Source organism: Camelus bactrianus, chromosome 21 (assembly GCF_048773025.1).
Source record: "Camelus bactrianus isolate YW-2024 breed Bactrian camel chromosome 21, ASM4877302v1, whole genome shotgun sequence".
NCBI lineage: Eukaryota > Metazoa > Chordata > Mammalia > Artiodactyla > Camelidae > Camelus > Camelus bactrianus.
The window spans coordinates 16,379,858-16,400,983 of NC_133559.1; the positions used below are offsets into that span (position 1 = coordinate 16,379,858).

General features: G+C 36.9%; 1 protein-coding gene across 4 annotated transcripts in view; it reads left to right on the plus strand.

Annotated features, from left to right (window-relative positions):
* Window positions 1–21,126, plus strand: part of POU2F1 (POU class 2 homeobox 1) — a 146,791-nt gene that overhangs the window by 77,438 nt on the left and 48,227 nt on the right. For all 4 annotated transcript variants that reach the window (XM_074349755.1, XM_074349757.1, XM_045515856.2 and 1 more), the window contains 4 exons: window positions 12,508–12,608; window positions 16,960–17,013; window positions 18,848–18,967; window positions 20,907–21,095. In XM_074349755.1, the coding sequence (XP_074205856.1) occupies window positions 12,508–12,608; window positions 16,960–17,013; window positions 18,848–18,967; window positions 20,907–21,095 (464 nt within the window). The remainder of the gene's footprint in view (window positions 1–12,507; window positions 12,609–16,959; window positions 17,014–18,847; window positions 18,968–20,906; window positions 21,096–21,126) is intronic.

Consider the following 21,126-nt stretch of genomic DNA (forward strand, 5'->3'; position numbering starts at 1 on the left):
TTTGGCTTGGGACCAGGATAGATGTACCGCCGTTATCAGAGTAGGGACTGCCTGAGCCCAGAGTAGACTTGACAGGTGATACTTTTAGTTCTGAAGATGTTGCATTTGGGTGCCTTGTGGTACTTGCAGGTGAAGAAGTGAGCAGTTGAAGATAGAGTTATGTTCCTAAGGAAAGAAATCTGGCTGCTTAAATAGGTATGGAAGTACTCAGCAGGGAAATAATGCTGGGAAGAGAGTGGAAAAGCCAAAAAGAGGACCAAGGGCAAAGCTCTTCTACAACACGAAAAGGCAGACAGAGGAGCTATGAAGTAGCCCTGCAGTGTCCAGTAGGCTGGCTAGAGGCTGCACATGGGTGGTTAAAATGAAATTAAATTAAAAATTTAGTCTTGTTAGCCACACTTCTGTTGCTCAGTAGGCACATGCGGTTAGGGGCTACTGCACTGGATAGCACATATATAAAACATTTCCATCTTCATAGAAATTTCCATTGGACAGTTCTTAAGTAAACTAAGACCAAGCAACCATGGAGATCAAAAGTGAACCAGACGGCAGAGTTCATGGAGTTTGTGTTCAACGTAATCAAGTCCTGCAGAGAGGTGGAGACGTAGGAAGCTCAAAATGTGACCTTTGGATTTGACAGTTAGTAGTTACTAGGGACTTTTTAAAAGATTTAGGTAAGTGGTAGAGAGAGAAGTTGCCGTGGATAGAGAAGTAAATAGCTGAGGCAGGGGGAGGATAAATGTAGGCAGCTCTTTCAATGGGCACTCCATGAAAGGCGTGGCGCTCAGGCCCTGGAACCAAGCCATCTGGATTCAGATCCTGGCTCTTTCACTGGTTGTGTTACCTTGAGCACATCACTTCCTTCTGTGCCTCAGTTCTCTTAGCTATAATATGGAGATAAATAGTAGTAATCCATTGTGTGGAATTGATGTGTACGTTGAAAGCAAGTAGATGTGTGACTCATTAAGTGTTTGATAATTATAGATGCTCTATTAAATAAAAAGAAGGAAAGAACAGGAGAGGAGGTCAAGTCTCTTTATATGCTAAGGAGAGGAGTGAGAAAGGAGGGTTGATTCAGGAATGAAGATTCCTGAGGAGGAAGGAGGTGTTAGGTTTCAGAGCACTGGTAGGTGAAGTAGCTTAGCGGAGAAGAGTCCCTCCCCCCACCTTGTTTTTAAGGCAGAGAAATGGGAGAGTGAAAGACTTAAGGATAAATTATATATAATGGGTATAGATAATAAGTTTTTAGGTAGGAGGGAAGGTAAGAAAGCACTGTAGTTAGGGTTATGCGCAGAGGCAATTAGAAATGTCCTTGTGATACTGGGAGAATGAAACCAGGGAATAGAAAGCCATAAAGAAGTCTGGGAGTAGATAGTTCATCCAGATAAATAAACAAGGAGGATTGGTAGCAAAGGGTCGTAATTCAAGCCTGGAACCCTGACATCAGATAAAATCAGAGGATAAGGAGTTTTACTGCAGTTTTTCAGGCATTTCTTTGTGTTTCCGAAGAAGGCAGGAAACTGCCACCCTTTACCTGACTCGCGTCTTAAAAGTAAAGGTGTATAAGAAGCATCTAACTAGATTATGAGGCAGGAGAAAGATGGAACAGAGCAAATGTTTGGTAGATTTTTGTCAACAAAAACGTTACTGCGATATTAGAATCTTAGAATAAGGACTTTCTGGTTTTCTTGACCCTAAGAGTATTCTTGTTTTGTGACATGTTTTAGGTTACGTGAAAAAGACTTGGTCTCAATCACTGGCAGGTCACAAGCTACTCATTTTCTACAATTAAGAATAAAACTAATAAGAATCTGTTTTAGTAGAACCTTTCATCCAGAGAGATTTAACAACATTAACCATTTATAGAAATCTTATCATGCATCACTGATGTGCAGTCATCTACATTAAAAAAACATTTACCGTTACAATAGCAGTGGAAATTTTTAGCAGATATGTAATAATCATCCATCCCATGGATGATCTGTAACATCAATTCTGATTATACATCTTGTATGTAATGTAGGATTTTTCTATAGCCATAATTGATGCTTTTTCTGGATTTCTGTTATCCAGATTCCTTCCATTTTATGGTGACTCACTTAGAAGAAACCATCTGTACACGCACACATGCGCGCGCACACACGCACACACACGCATGAGTAGAAGTTAAGTTTTCCTTGAAGATCTTTTAGCTCTTATTTGTGCTCTACCCCGCGGTTGCCTGACTTTCTGTGAATTTCATTTGGAATTTGTGCTTACTTATCAAGGTAATGTAGTGACCGGCACAGATATTACTATTATTTCCTGGTTATCTGAAATTTAGCCTATTGTTAAATTTCACTTCGACTGCCTTGAATTTACTGACAAATAGAAATCTGTGTAATGCATCCTTTTTTTCTTTATTGTATAAGTTTAATTGAAGCAGTAGTATATAATGTAATTTTCATTACAGAGAGAAATATAGTAGGTATTATCCAAAATATAGGTGCTTAGTGATGAAAAATAGCTTTCACAAACCCCATGTTCCAGAATCCCTCATTTAAGAGATTGTTATTATTTTCTTTCCCAATTCCATGAGAGGTGACTATCTCGTTCCTTGGCCTGTAGCAGAATGTAAGTGGCCGATTAAACAGGTGAGGTGGCTGCTTTAGGCAAGTGGACTGATAGGGCAGTGAGATTTGGTTTTGTTTGTTTGTTCGTTTGTTTTTCAGTTTTAGTTTTGTTTAATTGAGGTGAAATGCATGTAACATAAAATTAACCATTAAAAGTGAACAATTCAGTGAAATTTAGTACATTCACAGTGTTGTGCAACCACCACTTCTATCTAGTTTGAAATGTTTTCATCACCCCAAAAGGAAACCTTATACCCATTAAGCAATTGCTCTCCATTTTCTCCTTCCCCCAGCCCCTGGCAACCATCAGTCTGTGCTCTGTCTCTATGGATTTTTACCTATTCTGTACATTTTGTATAAATGGAATCATGGAATCATGCAGTATGTGACCTTTTGTGACTGGCTTCCTTCACTTAGCATCATGTTTTCTAAGTTCATCTATGTTGTAGAATGCATCAGTACTTCATTGCTTTTTATGGCTGAATAGTATCCCACTGTATGGGTAGACCACAATTTGTTTATCCAGGCATCTGTTGATGGACATTTGGGTTGTTTCTACTTTTTTGTTATTATGATGTTCAAGGATTTCTTTGGTGTATATACCTAGCAGTGGACATGATGGGTCATTAGTAATTCTATGTTTACCTTTTTAAAGAACCACCGAACTCTTCCACAGCAGCTGAACCATTTTACATTTCCATAATCAATGCACAAGGATTCCAGTTTCTCCACATCTTAGTTAATAGTTGTTATTTTCTTTTTTCTTTTCCAGTTACAGCCCTACTAATGGATTGAATGATATACTTTTTTTGAATAATATACTTTTAAAGTGGCAAATCTGCATTCATGTTTCCTTAGGAAATAATATTAGAAATTGAACCCTTCCCTTTTTTTCCCAACAGTGTCTTTGTACATTTCCCTCTATATTATAGTCAGAGTGTCTTATAATAATGAGATGAGCAATGGGTAGTAATAAAATATGTTTACATCCAAACCATTAGATTTTCACTAAACCTTGGTGGTTCAGGCCTCATTCTATAACCCTGGGTCCCCTTTAAAACCTCCTTTCTCCCTCTTAGCCACACTGGAACTCTCAAAGCACTTTGTACCTTTCTTAGAGCAAATACTGTATTCTGCTTTGCTGTGCTTGAGGGCACTGGCAATACCTTATTCTTGTTTGTGTTCTATCTCTCAAACTCATGCATTTAGCAAAAAAATCTGAGGCCACTCACTCTAGAAAAAAAGATTTTTTTTTTCTTTTTAAAGTATCATGGTTTCCTTTAGATATAACTAGATCCTGAAGAGATAATTAAAATGTAGTATTACTGTAAGTTTTTATTTTAAGGCCTCAAAGAGTTGATCTGTTCAGAAAATGTTAACATGACCTCTTAAGTAAGGCTTAAATATCCTTACTTTAAAACTAGGTTGCATAGGAGTTACAATTTGAGAAAGATTATTTATAGTTAGGTTGACCCTTAAAGTCCTTCTAAAGAAAATAGACTCCAGGCTGGATGTTGAATAATAACTTGGACTTTCAGAGATAAAGATAGTGGAAGGGATCTGCATTTGGTCCCATTGTGAGGATATCACCTTAGCCTTCTCTCTGACTCCTCCTTCCCAACCTCACCCCTCTCTTCATAACTCCATCCTTCTTTCCTTGGTCTGTTGTGTTTTCCTCCCCCATCTATACATTTTAAAATTAATGTTCCTGGGGTGTAGATTTCCATTCTCATTTATGGAGAAATGACAGTAGGATTAGGACAAATGAGAAGACTGTCCTCCCCCTACCAAAAAAATAAAGGCACCCCTAGACAGAATTTAAACAATGGAAGTCAATTGTTTTTAAGAGACAGATCACTTTGAAGGTTGATTGCTTTGGAGACAACATTGAAGGATAAATTGAAAGGAAGTTTATTTTAAGAAAAGTAAAATTGAACAGAAATTTAATACTCATGGTAGAGAATTTGAAAAATATTGATTAATGTATCTATTTAAAATTTTTTTTAAATATATCTGCTATTAACATTTGATGTTGATGTGTTTGATGTGTTTTGGAGACTTTTTTTTTTTGCCAAAAATTGTCTTTACTTAATTATTATTTTTCATGAACTATAAAATTTGATTTTGATCCATATACAATTTTTTTAAATTGTGAAGTAATATAGCTGAAGTAACAAGCTGTGAGGTAGAAACCAAAGGTTCAAAGTTCTTACAACCTCATCATCTGCCATCTCTTTATGAGCCTGATCTTGTCTAGTATTATTGGTTAGTCACTTAGTTAATATTCTTCATTAAGTCAGTGTTGAGTTGGACTCCTTGGTCGCTTGATGGTAGAATAGAAAGAGAAATGGGAAGGGAGTCAGGACGGCGTAGATTTCAGTCTGGGCTCAATTACTATCCAGCTCCGTTATTTCAGTGGAAGTGGTTCTGTATATTTTTTTGTTTATCTCATTTGTAAATCAAGGAGGCTTATTAATTCCTTTTAATAGTCCCTTTCAGTTTTGCCTTTTCCAGAATGTCATGTAAATGGAACATACAGATTAGCCTTTCAGTCTAGTTTCTTTCACTTAGCACAGTATGTTTGAGATTCCTAAGTATTGTTGTCTGTATTATAGTTCAGTTTTATCTCTTTTCCTCTTTCCTCTAAAATGCTGAAGAAGTATCAGGTGTGTTGCAGTAGTAAATAGAAGCTGTAGATCACTGCTTTTGGATTTGAGAGCTAGGAAACACAAAGGAAGGTAGCATTTGAGCTGGGCACTGAAAGGGGTTTAAAAGCCTGAAATGTGTGCAGATCTGGGACACGTGAACTGTTTGTTAAGAGAAAACCTTTGCATATTTCATCTTTGACTGTTGGCTATGAAGGAAGAAACAACTTCCTGGAAGATGAGGACTTGCCAGTTCTTAAACTCCATGTAAATTTCAGCCGTCTCTCAGCTGGGCCTTCACGGTAACTGGCGTTCTTGGATTTACCGCTAATGATTCCCTGTCACATTCTTCATTATATATTCCCAAACCTTTTCTCTTGTCCAGACTTTTCTATCTTACTTGGTTTGCTGTTTTTGTTATCGAAAATGACTATCTTTTGATTACTGAGAAAGTTACAGCTATCTGATTTGAGTCCCACCACCTCCTTCTTCATCACTTTACTTTTTTTCTGTTTTCACTACCTTCTCCTTTTCTTTTGCATCTAAGAAAGAAATACCCTTCTTTTGTATTATTGTAATCCTCTACTTCTCACTTTTTTTTTTAATGGAGGTACTGGGGATTGAACCCAAGACCTTATGCATGGCAAGCCTGTGTTCTACCACTGAGCTATATGCATCCCACCCTGCTTCTCACTCTTAAATCTGTCTCTTCTCATATCCTTCAGGTACCTGCCCCATCTTTTAACCACCTCTTGTTCTTACATCTTCAGTGTATCCCTTCCTGTAGAATCTTTCCTCTCAATCTTTCAGTAGACTTAGGTTTTATCAGCCTACAAACCATTCCTTGCATCCCGTCCACCCCTTTGAACTGCCATTCGCTCTCGCTCCCGCCACTGCCGAACTTACTGAAATAGATGGGCCTCACTCACCACCTTGGCTTCATTACCACCTGCTTTTCTCTTTGCTTCTTGTTATCCGGATATGTCCCTAAAATTTTATTGCAACTTTTTTTGTCATTGTTGATTTTTTTCTTTTAATATAAAGGCAGTAGTTGTAAAAACTTGTACATAAACATGTGTGTATGGTTTAAGCACTTATATGTCTACCACTCTGGCCAGAAAATAGTTACCATGTCCCAGAAGGCCACAGTAGATTCACTCTGATCGTATTTCATTCTTCTACTGCAAAGGTAACCATCATCCTGAATTTAGTGCTAATGGTCACACTGCTTTTCTTTCACTTTTTTTCATCTATGTATTTATTAGCCTCAAATAATACATTACTTAGATTTACCTGTTTTCATTATATAAATTGAATCATCCTATGTATATATTCTGTGACTGGTTTCTTTTGCTCAACATTATGTTTTTGAGATTCATCCAAGTTAGCACATATATCTATAATTCATTTTCACTGGATATAGAATCTCATTATATGAACGTATCATAGTGTTTCTATGCATTCTATTATTGATGGACATTTTGGTTATTTTTAGGCTTTTGCTATTACAAACATTACTGTTATAAATAATTTTGTACTTACCTCTTGATGCATATGTGTGAAAAAGTCTCTAGAGTCTACTTAATAGTGTAACTTCTGAGCTTGTTCCAGTGTCTCTCAGTACCACCGGCCAGCTTTCCAGAGCTTTAGTACTGGTTTATACTGCTACCAACAACAGATGAGAATTTCACAGTCTAGCCAAATCTTGACATTAACCAACTTTGTAATTTTAGCCAATCTAATGGGCATAAAATGGTATTTCATTGGGATTTTACTTGGTATTTCTCTAGTTTCCAAGGCAATTGAATGTCTTTTCTTGTGTTTGTGGGCCATTTATGTTTCTTCTTTTGTGAAATTCCTATTCATTTCTTTTGCCTGTTGTTTTTTTTTTTTCTATAGGTTTTTTTTTTTAATAGGAATTCTTTGTGTGTTCTGAATGTTAACTCTTTGTTGTTTGTATGTACTGCAGATATTTTCTCCCTTTCATACATTTTATATAGTCATTTGATGAACAAAGCTTTTAATTTTAAAATAGTTAAATGTATGTCTTTTCAGTTTTGGGGTCATGATAAGGAAGTCCTTCCTTTTCCCAAGGCTATGATGGCATTCTCTCATGATGTCTTCTTCTAAAACTGTAAGAGTTTTATACTTCACATTTATGTCTTTAGTCCTCCTGAAACATTCTTTTTGTTTCTTTTTCTTTTTTTCTTTTTGGTATGGTGTGAATTGATCTAAAGTAATTTCTTTTTTTCCCCTAAATTGTTACCTAGCTATCCATCTATTGAAAACTGCATCCTTTCCTCATTGATCTGTCACATTCCAAGTGACCAAAAATACGTGTGGCTCTGTTTCCAGACTCTATTCCGGCATGTTTGTTTATCCTTCCATGCACCTAATACCGTGCTGCCTAATCATTATTGCTCTGTGATGAGTCGATATCTTGATTGTGCAAGTCCCTCTACTTTGTCATTTTAAAGAGCATATTAGCTCTTTGCCTTTTTATTTAAATTTTAGAATCAGCCCGTCAATTATACACACCCTGCCCCAAGAAAGAGAATGAAAAAAAAAAGAGAGAGAAAGAAAATAACTTGTTGAGATTTTGATATGAACTTGCTTTGAATTCATAGATCAATCTGGGAAGAACTGACTTCTTTACAATGTTATCTTCCAATAAATGAGCATTTATTTATATCTTCTTTATTTTTTTTAAATATAAAGTTTTATAATTTTCCACATATAGGATTTAATATAGTTTCAGAGATCTATTCCCAGAACTTTATATTTTCAAAGTGTTGTCGATAAAATTGTTTTAAATTTTTTTCACTTGGTGTATAAAAAAGGCAATTTTTAAATAGATTTTGTGTGCTGCAACTTCATTAAACTCTCTTATTCTGATACTAGATTGTTATATTCCTTGGGATATTCTATATCCATAATCAGATTATCTAAGAAGAAAGTTTAGTTTCTTTTTTCCAGCTTACCTTTTTCTTGCCTTGTTCTTCTGGCTAAACCTTCCAGCAGCTGGCACCATTATCCTATTCTTAGTCTTAAAGGGAGTGCATTTAATTTGACTCTTTGTCAAGTTAGAGAAGTTTCTTTCTATTCCTACACATAGAATTTTATCATAAGTGGATACTGAGTTTTATGTAAGGGTTTTTCTGCATCCTTTGTGATGATTTGCAATGATACAATTTTTTTCCTTCAATGAATGTGTGAATCATATTATTTGAATTTCTTTCAGTCCCAAACTGACGTTGCATCCCTGGAATAAATCCGTTTCAGACACAGCGGTCTACCTTACTAGACTATTTTTGCTATTATTATCTAGGATATTTCCATAGATATTTATGAGTAAGGATAGCTTGTGTTTTTTGCTTACTCTTTTCTTTTTCTTACTTACCTTTGTCAGGTTTTGGTGTCAAGGTTATGCTGGCCTCATAAAATAAATTAGGAAATGTTTCCCTTTTTTAACCCCACTCTGGAAAAATTGTGTGGGATTAGAATTATTTTTTCGTTTGATCTTCAGAAGCAAGCAGATTAAAATTGTCTGGGCTTTTCATTTTCTCTTTGGGAAGATTTTTATCTGTTGTATTTCTTTAAGTGCTATAGGACTCTGTATTTTGCTTTTTTCTCTTTGAGTCAGTCTTGATAACTTACAGTTTCTAGAGAGTTTGCTATTTCTAAGTTTTGATTTTATTGGTTCACAATATCCTCTTTTTAGTTTCTGTGACATTTTTTATTATGCCCTCCCTGGTATCCTTAAATTATTTGCTCCTTCTCTTTTATTTTCTTGTTTTATCTTGCCAGAAGTTTGTAAGTTATACATTTCTTTTGAAAGAACCAAGTTGATTTTTCCATTATGTATTTTTTTCCTTACTTCATTAATTTTTGTTCTTACCTTTATTAATACCTCTCCTCTGTTCTCTTTGGATTAATTTCTTTCTTCTTTCTCCGTACTCTTGTCCTCATCTTTTCTGTGTCACTTGGCCATAGTACTGCACTACTCCATCCTTGCAGCTTTCCCTTCCCTGGCTCCTGAGGCACGCTGGTCTGGAAGGATTTTTTTCCTACTTTCCTAACTGCTTCCTCTGATGCTCTTTGTCTTTACATCTCCTAATGTAGGTTCCCTCTTACCTTTAACCTTCCCTATAGACAGTCTCCAACCTAACGATGGTTCGAACTTGGAATTTTTCAGCTTTATGATGGTGCAAAAAAACAATACGCATTCAGTAGAAACCATACTTCGAACTTTGAATTTTGGTCGTCTCCCAGGCTAGCAGTATGTGGTGTTGCTCTCACAATGTGGCGGTAGCAGCAGCAGCCACAGCTCCCAGCCTGCCATGCAGTCAGGAGGGGAAACAACTGATATACCTACAACCATTCTGCACCTGTACAGGCATGTGGCTTTCCACTTTCAGTACGTCATTCAATAAATTATGTGAGATATTAAACACTTCATTATAGAACAGGCTTTGTGTTAGATGATTTTACCCAACTGTAGCCTAATAAGTAAGTGTTCTAAGCATGTGTAAGGTAGGTCAGGCTAAGCTATGATATGTTTTCTGTAAGGTAGGTGTATTAAATGCGTGTTTGACTAATGATATTTTCAATTTAGGAAGGGTGTATCAGAATGACCCCATCATTTGTTGAGGAAGATCTATACATATATCCATTTTTAATTAATAAGCATTTTAATTCTCCTAATTTCAACTGTCACTTCTCAGTGAGAGAGTTAGGCAGAATCAAGGGACCCATTCCTTGTCTTAGTTCTTCCACTAACCAGCTATGACATCTTGAGCAATTCATTTAAGATTCCTTAATCCTTGTTTCTTTACCAATGAAATAAGGAGGTGTTGGATACAAGACCTCTGAAGGTTACCTCAGTAACACTGGTCTAGTGACAACCTTATAGAGTCTTTAGCTCCGGCCTCTGTCATTTGTACATTCCTTCTTGATCACTTTTCTTAGATGTTTTATTAGGGTTTCTCAAACTGTATATATCTTATGTTAATCTTACATAATTTACCTTCTCCCCCAGCCTTTTAATGTCGCCAGTTGTTATTTTGGATGTTCCTATTTTCTCAGGCACACATTTGGTTTTAGCTCCTAACACCGCCATCTCCCCACACTGTCTTCATATTCAAGTCTGAGAGAGAGAGGGAGAGAGAGAGAGTGTGTGTGTGCATGTATCTGTTCCACTCTTGTTTACCTTCAGCCCAGATTACATCTTTAAAGTTTTACAAGAATGATTTCAATGTAAAATCTATTTTTTTCTACCCCTCACCTCCCAGTGGAGCCTCAGCACCTTATTTAAAACAAACAACAACAAAAAAAAAACCACACCTGCTTTTACATCTTAAATCTCTGTTTATCTGAGCTGTTGTCTCAGATAAACAGAGTCCTGTTGTCTCAGATAACAGAATCTGTTCTTTTCACCGCACCATACTTTGGATTCCATATTTATGCCACCCCCTCCCCCAAGAGGCAGAGCCAGAGCACTTAAATAGTATACCTATAGGCCACTGGAATAGGCTTTGTATCAGGGACACCAGAAATCAATCAGTCTTGCATTTATAGTGCTTTGTGATTTACAAGGAGCCTGTTACTATTTTTATGGGAACTTGAAAATGGAACCAGTGTGTGGAATTTTTATGGTCTCCATGAGAGTAAAATGTTTGGTTCTGGAAGACTTCTTAAATTGGTGATGTGTTAATGTCTAAGTGTTTGTCTCTGTTTTTTAAAATCTTACTTTCTTTCAGCCTTGTTGATTTATTTAATATATCTTGAGCATATTTCTCTAACAGTGCACAATCTTAAAATCCATAACAAAACTAGTGATTTACTACATAGAGATAGAGATAGCAGCTAATGACAAAATGTGCAACTTTAAAATAGTGAAATGTCTGTATGTGGCTTATGGAAGTGACCCTGGCTACTTTAAATTTTTCTCATACTAGTTTCTCACTACTTGACACAAGCATCTACTCTTAATTTCATCAACCATATATGCCTAAGTAGTTCTGTATTTCCTATCTGTGGGAAACTTAAAGAAAAAAACGTGAGAGAACAATCACTGAGATTTTTTAAGGAGGTGATATATGTATACACTCCTTTTATAATTATCTCAAGGAAACCTTAAATAGCTCTTTTGAGTCATGTGATCTACCTAATTATGCTATTAAAGTCATACATTTGCTAGAAATTAGGATAAATAATGATAGAAGTTAGCAACATTTTTTGGAAATACTGCCTGAAGTTTCTATGTTATACTCTCCTAGCTGGTCTGCTCAGTGAGCACACACACAGGTATGGGGACGAGGAGATGGGATGTTCCAGTGATAGGAAGTGGAAACTCAGTACCACATTCATGTGACTCAGTGATTCTTACAGGTTCCCATTGTCTGTTATATTTTACTCAGTACAAAGTATTCTGGTTATTTGTAAACAATAGCTGGATACAATAATTTGAAAATAATGTATTGTATTTTTTAGAAAATATTTCTCAGTATTAGGCTAGTATGTCTTTCCATAAATTAGTTCTCTTCTAATGTTAGATGGCATCAGTGGTTAAAGGCAATGGCTATAATATGTAGAAAATTACAATGACCGCAGAGCCCTAGCTAATTAGATGTATGCAGCAATCTATACTTTGGGATTGAAGAAATCAGTAAAGCCATTTTGTTTATCTTGTAAATGATTGATTTTGACATCAGATTGTCATTTATTAAAGCGTTTTAAGTTAAGAGTAAATCCATCTTGGCCTTGGCAAAGTCACCAGTGAATTGCCCCTGTCCAAGCCAAATGCCAAGAAGGAAGAGACTAGAAGAGAGCCTCAGGACCTCTTTGGAACTCTGTCTCTATCATTCTTTACAACAGTGGTAATGATGATGATCTCTTTTTAAAGCCACCTTAGGTTTCATGCTTATTCTGACCCCACTTACTCCAATCACTGCTTTCACTTCTGAACTCTAACATGATCTTATGATTGTAATTCATTATTTATATTTTTGTTTCTGTTTCTTAAGCTTTATGTGTGTTCGTGTACCTGTCCTGCAGTCCTGCCTGTAGAAGAGCAATCGTTTTACTGTATGTCCTCTTTTTTGAATCCCTTCTCCCCTTCTCTTCCTTGGAGATACTTTAAAAAGTGCTTATACAAAATAGATGCTTGCTAAAAGTTGGTAAATGAAGTCTAGTGCTTTATTCCAGTTGTTTGAGTTTTAAACGGTTATATTATTTTGCTTGCTTTGTAGGCACACAAACTAATGGTCTGGACTTTCAGAAGCAGCCTGTGCCCGTTGGAGGAGCAATCTCAACAGCCCAGGCCCAGGCTTTCCTTGGACATCTCCATCAGGTAGAATGATCTGCTCAACCATAAGTGAGAGTGAAAGATGGAGGCATGGAATGCTAGGGCAGGGGCAGGTTATTTCAGAACGTGGGACTTCTGAAGTTAATTAAAGGCTGATGCTGCTAGCATCTAATCATGTCACTCTGAATGGTTAGTGTGGACTCCTCTACTGTGGTTGACTGTGTAACTATTGACCCCACAGGTGTGTGAAAAAAAGAATTTCTTGTTATGAAACAGAATATATATATAACAGCTGGGTTACCGGTTTTGTGACTGTGAGTCTGTGGTGGCTCACTGAAACCCTCATCACCTGAGGCCTGCTGTGCAAGGCTCTGAGCTGGCAGCTCATGTCCCTTCTTTAAAACAGTTTCAGCCCATTTTGATTTGGGCAGCTACTCAGAGCCTTTGCTTGACTGTGAGCTCCCTGGTTTGGGATTCAGAAAGGTCTGCCTCTACTTTATTACCCTTTTCTATCATGTGACTTTTTCCTGAGTCTGAAACAGGCTGTGGAGCCTCTCCATGCACGTTTTGGCTGTAATACAGAGAGAAAGGGAATACAGAAACAGGCACTGCCTCCCCAGGAGTCTTGGAGCGGGAGCTGTTTGAAAATGGAAAGTAAAACAATGGAAACATTTGGGAGATAGTGTATTAGAGTGTCTCAACCTCTTGATTTATGTTCACAGTTATGTATTAGAGCGATGCTTTGTGCCTCTTGGTGGTCTCTACCTCAGATAAACCCTAGAACCAGTTTAGTGTTCAGAATGTGTCGGCCAGCAGTGTTGATGGTGGTGACTGTAGTGATGGTAGTGCCTGGTGGTGCTAGTGGTGGTGGGTCAGTGGAAATCACGTATGGACATAAAACTTCCCAGGTTACGTACTGATGAATGAAGTGACTATGAACTGAATATGTATAACACTGCTCTAGTCTTTTTATCAAAATATGTCCTCAGACTACCTGAACTATAAAAGAAGCCCCTCTACTTGAAAACAGGTGAAAGCTATTCTAAAGCCCTCTTATTTGTTCACAAGTTCAAATGGATGCTACGTAGGCAACAATGAACTTGTATTAGACTGAGGCCTAGTTGACACTTCTGCTCACAGTGCAGAGCTTTGTTTATACAATCTTTGAAAGTAGAAGAATTTCTGTAAGAAACTTCTAGATAAAATATTAAGATGACTTAACATCTAAAATAATTTAAGAATTCATTCTAGGAAAACAAAAATGTTAATTTTGTGTTTTTGCTTCTAAAAACATATTCTAGCCTCCACCAAGTTTACTGATTTCTTAAGAGGAATATCATTTCAGTTAGACCATGTCAATTATGTGGCACATCTTAAGCCTCTTTGTCTGGCTTAAATTTATGATGATCCAAACATATTTTCAAAATCCCTGCAGGTCCATAGACGATATTCAGCCTTCTCCCCATTGGCTCCAAATTCTAATATGAGTGTAACTCTTGCACCAAGGCCTCCAGATCTAGCCCCTGATTACCAAAATAATTGAACCTTCAATACCTCCAAAACCAAAGGACTGTAAACCAAAGAATTTTATTTGAAAGTTGACATTATAGAATTCCCTATCAAGACACAAGTCCCAGCAGAATTGTTCACCATCTGATTAGACACATAATTAACATACATTGTGACACTTACCTTCTGTTTCCAGCCCCCTTATTGACTAGGAGGACACACCCTGAATCTGTCCTGACCATAATTATAAACATGCATACACATATACAAAATAGATTATTTTAGGCATATTGCCCCATAAACTATAAGTTTCATGAAGATGGGAACCTCTCTCCTTATTTACCTTATTCCAGCATTTACCAAAGAGCCCCCAAATAATAACTGTTCAATAATTATTTTTGAACAAATATATGGGAATACAGAGGAAGAAATGATTAGCTCAACCTGAAAGTCTAAGACATTGATCATATAGAGAGGATGATTTTTGAGCTGTTTTAAAGGATGTTGGGAGCCAGCTAAATAGAGTTCTAAAGGGATGGGCTCACTTTTCATTTTCAACTTGCTATTTTGAAAACTTTCAAATCTACAGAGAAGTTATAACAACAGAACAATTTTCAACTGAAAGCCCTTCACCTGGAATCACCAGTTGTTACTGTGTTACCATATTTGCTTTTTCTTTGTATGTGTTTGTGCTGGTACACGCACGTCTTGTGTGTGTGTGTGTGTGGGTTTTTTTTGCTCAGTCATTTCAGAGTAAGTTGTAGGCACTGTGACCTTTTACTGATAAGAACCTCATCATATTTTTCCTAAAAACAGCATTCTGTTATAAAACTTCAATACAAATTTCAAATTCCAGAAATATAGCATTGATACAATATTATTATCTAATGTACAGTCCATATTTAAATTTTTTCTGATGCACACTCCAGTTCACACTTTGCATTTAGTTGTCATGTCTACTTAGTCTTTTTTGTTCTAGAATAATTAGCCTATCTTTGTCTTGAATATATATTGACAATTTTGAAGAGTAGAGAACACCTGCTTTATAGAAGGCCCCTCAATATGAGTCTGTCTGATTTTACCCTCATGACTGGATCAAGTTATATGTTTTTGACAGGAATACAATAGAAGATGTATGATATCAACTTGTTCCATTGTTGTGATATTAAATTTGATCATTTGCTTTAAGGTAGTGTCCCAGATTTGTCTACTGTAAAGATAATTTTCTTCCTCCTTGTAATTAGTAAATTATCTGTGAAGAGATACTTTAAGACTTATAAATATCTTGTTCTTCAACAAACTTCTACCCAGAAACATCATGACTTAAATAAAATCACATGTAAACTTTATCTCCTTTAAATCTTTGTACCTGAAACTCTTCCTCTGGCTCTTTGGCTGACTTCTTAGCCTTTGGTCTTAAACATATTATTTTTTCAACAGTTTTCCCTTGATACACTATATCTGAAATGTGTTCTTCATAAGTCTCTGTGTTCTGTTTTGGGTGTTTTCTTTTTGAGGGGGGGCAACGGTGGTGGTTCTTGTTTCAACTAACAGGACTATCAGTTTTAAATAAAGGACAGAGCACTCAGTCAATGTTGGCTCTCAATTCTGTGCTGATCTCCATACCAACATTTATATTTAACTTCAGGAAATCTTGATGCTGTGTGATAAATCCAAGGTAGAACTCATTATCTTCATGTTAATGAGTGTACCATTTTTCTGGTCTTCCAAGTTTGAACCTTGGAATAATCTACAACTTTTTTTCATCTGTATCCAGTCCGTTGCCAGGATCCTCTGTTGTATCTTGGAATACCTTTTATGTTTCCTACTTTAAATTCCCATTGCTGCCCTTCTAAGGTAGGCTTCCACGTGTTCTATCCTACTTTATATTTTCTTTCTCCCTCCTCAGTCTTTCTTTATTTTCAGGACATTGACATTTTTGAAGAGTACAGACCAGTTATTTTGTACAGAGTTTCTCAGTTCGGGTTTGTCTGATGTTTCATCACAGTTAGATTGAGTTATACACTTTGGGGAGGAATACACCGTAAGTAATTCTTCTTAGTGCATCGTAATAGAAGGCACATGTATCATTACTGGTAACTCAGCTGGTGATCGCTTGTCTTCCAGGTTTCACAGCTATTTTACTCTTTGTAATTAATAAGTATCTATGGAGAGATAGTTGAGAATATGTAAATATCATGTTATTCCTCAAATTCTACCCAGTATTTAGAGCATCCATTAATGACATTTGCCTGAATTAATAATTATCATGGTTGCCACATGATGATCCTTATTTTAATATAACCATGGTTTGAACTTTTTGAAATGTGTTAGATGTGAGTATTAACTATTATGATGGATTTCTGTGTGGTTTGTAGGACAGATTATTTTAGCAGGTGGTTTGAGTTATGATGATATATCTTATAAGGGCTTGACCATACAGATGTGCATGTATGTAAGATTTTTACTCGTATCTACATGGAAATTTTGAAATTACAATGAGTAGATAATTCTAATGTATGTAACTACCCTGTTCTTACATGCTCTTTATCACAATGTGGAAGATGAATTAAGTTTTTAGAATCTAAGTATCCTGTGAGTACAAGAAGCAGTGTTATATAAGGAATGTCTCACACAAGTATGGCATGCCTGCTGATGCTTCAGTGTGGGAAAACATCTTCAGAAAAGAAATTTTAACAGCATTTTCTAGTGGGAGGTGGAGGGACTGTGAGCTCGTCCATAAAATTTTGACTCCGTAAAATCAATCTCTTTGTATGCTTGGTTCTCACCCAGGGACATATGCTTAGTAGAGCCTGTTGATGACAACATCTAATGATGGATGCCAACAATGCTAGACTAGAAACGTCCCCAATTACTTTACTTACAGGTCCAGCTCGCTGGAACAAGTTTACAGGCTGCTGCTCAGTCTTTAAATGTACAGGTAAGCTGGGACATGGGATTGTGGGATTATGGATCAATTTATTTTCTCCATATTTTCCTAATTTTCTGTAATGAGCATGCAATAGTTTTATAATAGACATACTTAGAAGTATTACTTTTTTAACTACTGAATCTCATAAAGATTCATTGTCATTAATGAAAAATCAGTTTTACATTATACTGGTGTGAATGTCCAAAAGTGAACAACAAAAATCTACTTTCAAAGTTTTATACATAAATTCAGTAAAAATGTTTCTAAGCTGTACAGCCATAACAGATACCTAAACACAAAGCTGAATAACACCTTAAATGTCCCTTTGTTTTCAAATGTCTTCTTACTTATTTTCCATGCCTTAGAGAAACATTTTAGTAGAGGAAAGAGCAATGGAATGAGAGACAGAGGTCTTAGGTTTGATTTCTCATTGTGCCACTGACGAACTGTATAAACTTCAGTAACTCACTTAACCTCCTGGGGCTCATTTTTTTTTCTTACACAGTCGGCCCTCCTTGTCTCCAGGTTCCGCATCTACTGGTGCAGAGGGCTGACCATGAGGGACTTGAGCAACCCCAGATTTTGGTGTCCATAGGGGGTCCCTGGACTAATCCCTCATAGATACCAAGGGACAACTGTATGTTTAAGTGGGGAAGTTTAGAAGATTGCCAGGGTTCCTGTCTGCTCTGAAATATTATGATTCTAAGGATTGCAATTAATCCTATTTATAGACATTAATGGGTTTCAAACAGTCAACATTTTAAAGACAAAACTTAAATCTGGGTGCTTTGCTTTTATGAACCATATGACGAGACATGTAAAGTTTAAGTATTATGCATTACTCCATAATATTTCAATCAACCTGCTGCTTCCTTTCATTATAGTGTTTAGGTAACTAACAGTCAAGAGGGATAAACAGTATTCTGGAAGGTTGATTTCAGTGTTGCTAATGACTAAAGACCTTGGGTTGAGCATTCCATGAAACCCAGTGGAATATGGACCTAGTAACACATGGAAACAAGAAGAGAAAAGGAAAGGAGATAATGTGACCTTCCTTTCTGAGGGAGAAGAGGTGGAAAATTGCCTTGGTTGCCATGGTAAACTTTCATCCCTTAGAGAGATGTTGGCAAACAGGCTGTATCTCCAGTGCAGAATATTTACAGTCCTGCACTGTAATTATCTCTCAATGACTGGCAGAATTAATCAGAGCCTTTATGTTAATTAGCCTTGCTGCAGTCCCCAAAACAGGTGGTGGGAAATATGCAAATCTATGCAGAATTTTAATGCTCTGCATAACCAGTTTTAATTACCATAAAATTTCCTCTCAGTGCCCCTTTCAGGAACATGTTCTCTTTCCCTCTTGACTGCAGCATTTTCCCTCTTAGCTTGTGTGTTACTTGATGGGAGATGCTAAATTTACAGTACTTTAAAATATTAGATGAAAAGTTCTGAAGGTAAAGTAATCAAATACATGAATGCTGGGGTGGAGGGTCTAATGTAAAGATAGTTTGAAAATGTGCTGTCCCCTTACTCCTTATTTCCAAAGTTGAGGATTTGGGTTTGTGAAAAACCTTGTTGACTTGTGGAGGACCAAATTGTTCTTCCTTCTTAAAAATTATCATTTCAGCTTTGCTGGTATTGGAACAAAAAGTCTAAAAACTTAATATGTAAAATACGTAAAATTAGGAAAATACAAAGATTTTCAAGAAAGAAAAAGATGAAACCATAAAACTTAACGATTAGATAAGTCTGTGTTGTAAATAATTCTTAAAATATGAAGTTATGAGCATTTTTTAAAATCAACTATTTGAAATCTTTTATTTCCCACCCCACCCCACCTCAGTCTAAATCTAATGAAGAATCGGGGGACCCACAGCAGCCAAGCCAGCCTTCCCAGCAGCCTTCAGTGCAGGCAGCCATCCCCCAGACCCAGCTTATGCTGGCTGGAGGACAGATAACTGGGGTAAGTTTTCACTGAGAGAATCGCAGTAAACTTTCTCTGTGTCAGCACTGCCACTGGCCAATATCTGATTAGATCTATTTTCTGTAGCAGATAGTAACGTGGCTATGCCTGGCACTATTATGTCTTTAGCGAACTTTCTACACTGTAAGCAGCTCTGAAAAAGAAACTGTCTTTACCTTAAGTTTTCAGTTTGTTTTTTTTTTCTCACTGTTGCAGTTGCTCTGGGTAAACTGACTTTTTTAAACCTGTTTCAACTGTTGCTTCATCATATGGTGAAGTCACGATCCCATGTTGAGATCATTACATTGACGAAATTGTAGCTGTCAGTTTGAGATTATGACATCACTGCAGAGTAGAAATTAAAGAATGAATTAGTACCTAGAAAAGAAAAACATTATTTAAGTTACTGTATAGCGTTCTAAAATGAAACCTCTGGTCTTGTATCCAGTAAGTATATGGGCTAATTACTTCATCTCCCTGTGCTTCAGTTTTCCTTCAGTTAAATGGAGATGTTAGTAATACCTATCTCACAGTATTGTTACAAAGATTAAGAGTAATAATATACATAAAACTCATAGAACAGTGCTTAGCATGTCATAACATTCAATAAATGTCATCTATTTTTTATTGGTGGTAAATCAGCCTATGCAAATATATTGAGCTTTTAGCTTTTCAGCAGTCTTTGATCCTAGTCACCATTCGAAGTATTTTTCCAATGTTGAAAATTTGCCTATTAAATTATCTTTTGCTGGGGGTTGAGGGGAGTGATAAGGAAAAGTTATTTTTTATTCAATTCACATCGCATCAACCCACAAAATTTTTTATTTCCTTCATTTCAGTTAAGTATGTTTTGGCAGTGGAAGGCTCTTTTAAGAATTGTTGCAAAATTGTTTACAAAGTTCCATCAGTAGAAATTAAATTAATATGTGTTTATATATTGTTTAAAATATTTATAAACATATATCTTGAAGGCTGTTGGGTTTTTGAATGATTTGGTTCTTATGTCTCTAATGCACAAATTGTATTGGACCCTTTTTGAAAGAGGATTGTGCCACTAAGTGACTGTGCATGTACTTCTTTATTTGATCAAAACACATCACCAAAAAGAAGGTAGAACACGCTTACCACTTAAAGTGTGTTTGAAATAAGTCACATTATGAAAGCAAGTTTAAATCTGCTCCAAATACATTACCTGTTTTCCCGTCTAGGTTTTGTTTTGGGTAGCTAATGTTTATAATAGTAAGAGACACTTGGGATTCCAGGTTCATGTGGCTGGAACTTCTATTAAACCTGGGTCTTAGGATTCATTTGCATGTAAAGAGAGTGGCTGTCACCACCTGTTTCACAGAGATAATGTGTTGGAAAGGGGACGTAAAGTTGCAGAGACCAAATGCTTTCAATAACAGAAAAGACTGTTGAGGAGGGGGCTGTAGGGAGACTTGGAAATGAAACAAATGGACTTCATATTGTCTAGTCATTTCTTAGGACATAGTGAAAATGATGGAATATGGCAGGGATTCATGCTAATGGGAAGCAGCTGGGCCTTATCAGTTCTTTCCATGGTCAGATCCAACATCCTTGTTTCTCATTCATCTGACTAATCACTTGCTGTTCTGTTGGGTGTAAATTTCCTTTCATATCCTGTCAGCATTGATTCTTTTTTTTCCTTGCTTACTAGTTAATTACTTTTTTACCCGAACCCTAGGGCCCTGGACAAGCTTAAATGATTAAGTCCAGAGTGAGGACCACCATTTTAATTTAAATGTTCTGCTAGTAATGGCAGCTTGATCACTGATGAACGTTTTAGCCTCACGCTGACCATGTGGAGTTAAGCAGCAAAGTTTAATGCCACTTGAGCTACTTTCTTCAGAGTAGTTGGCTTGCGCTAGGGGCCCCTCTCCTTGAGCCCTTTCCGACCGTCTGTCCTGGTTTTGTTCAGCTGACTCTGACGCCGGCCCAGCAGCAGCTGTTGCTGCAGCAGGCGCAGGCACAGGCACAGCTGCTGGCCGCCGCCGTGCAGCAGCACTCGGCCAGCCAGCAGCACAGCGCCGCCGGGGCCACCATCTCAGCCTCCGCCGCCACGCCCATGACGCAGATACCCCTGTCCCAGCCCATACAGATCGCACAGGTGAGCGGGGCGCTCCCGTCGCGGGGGCAGG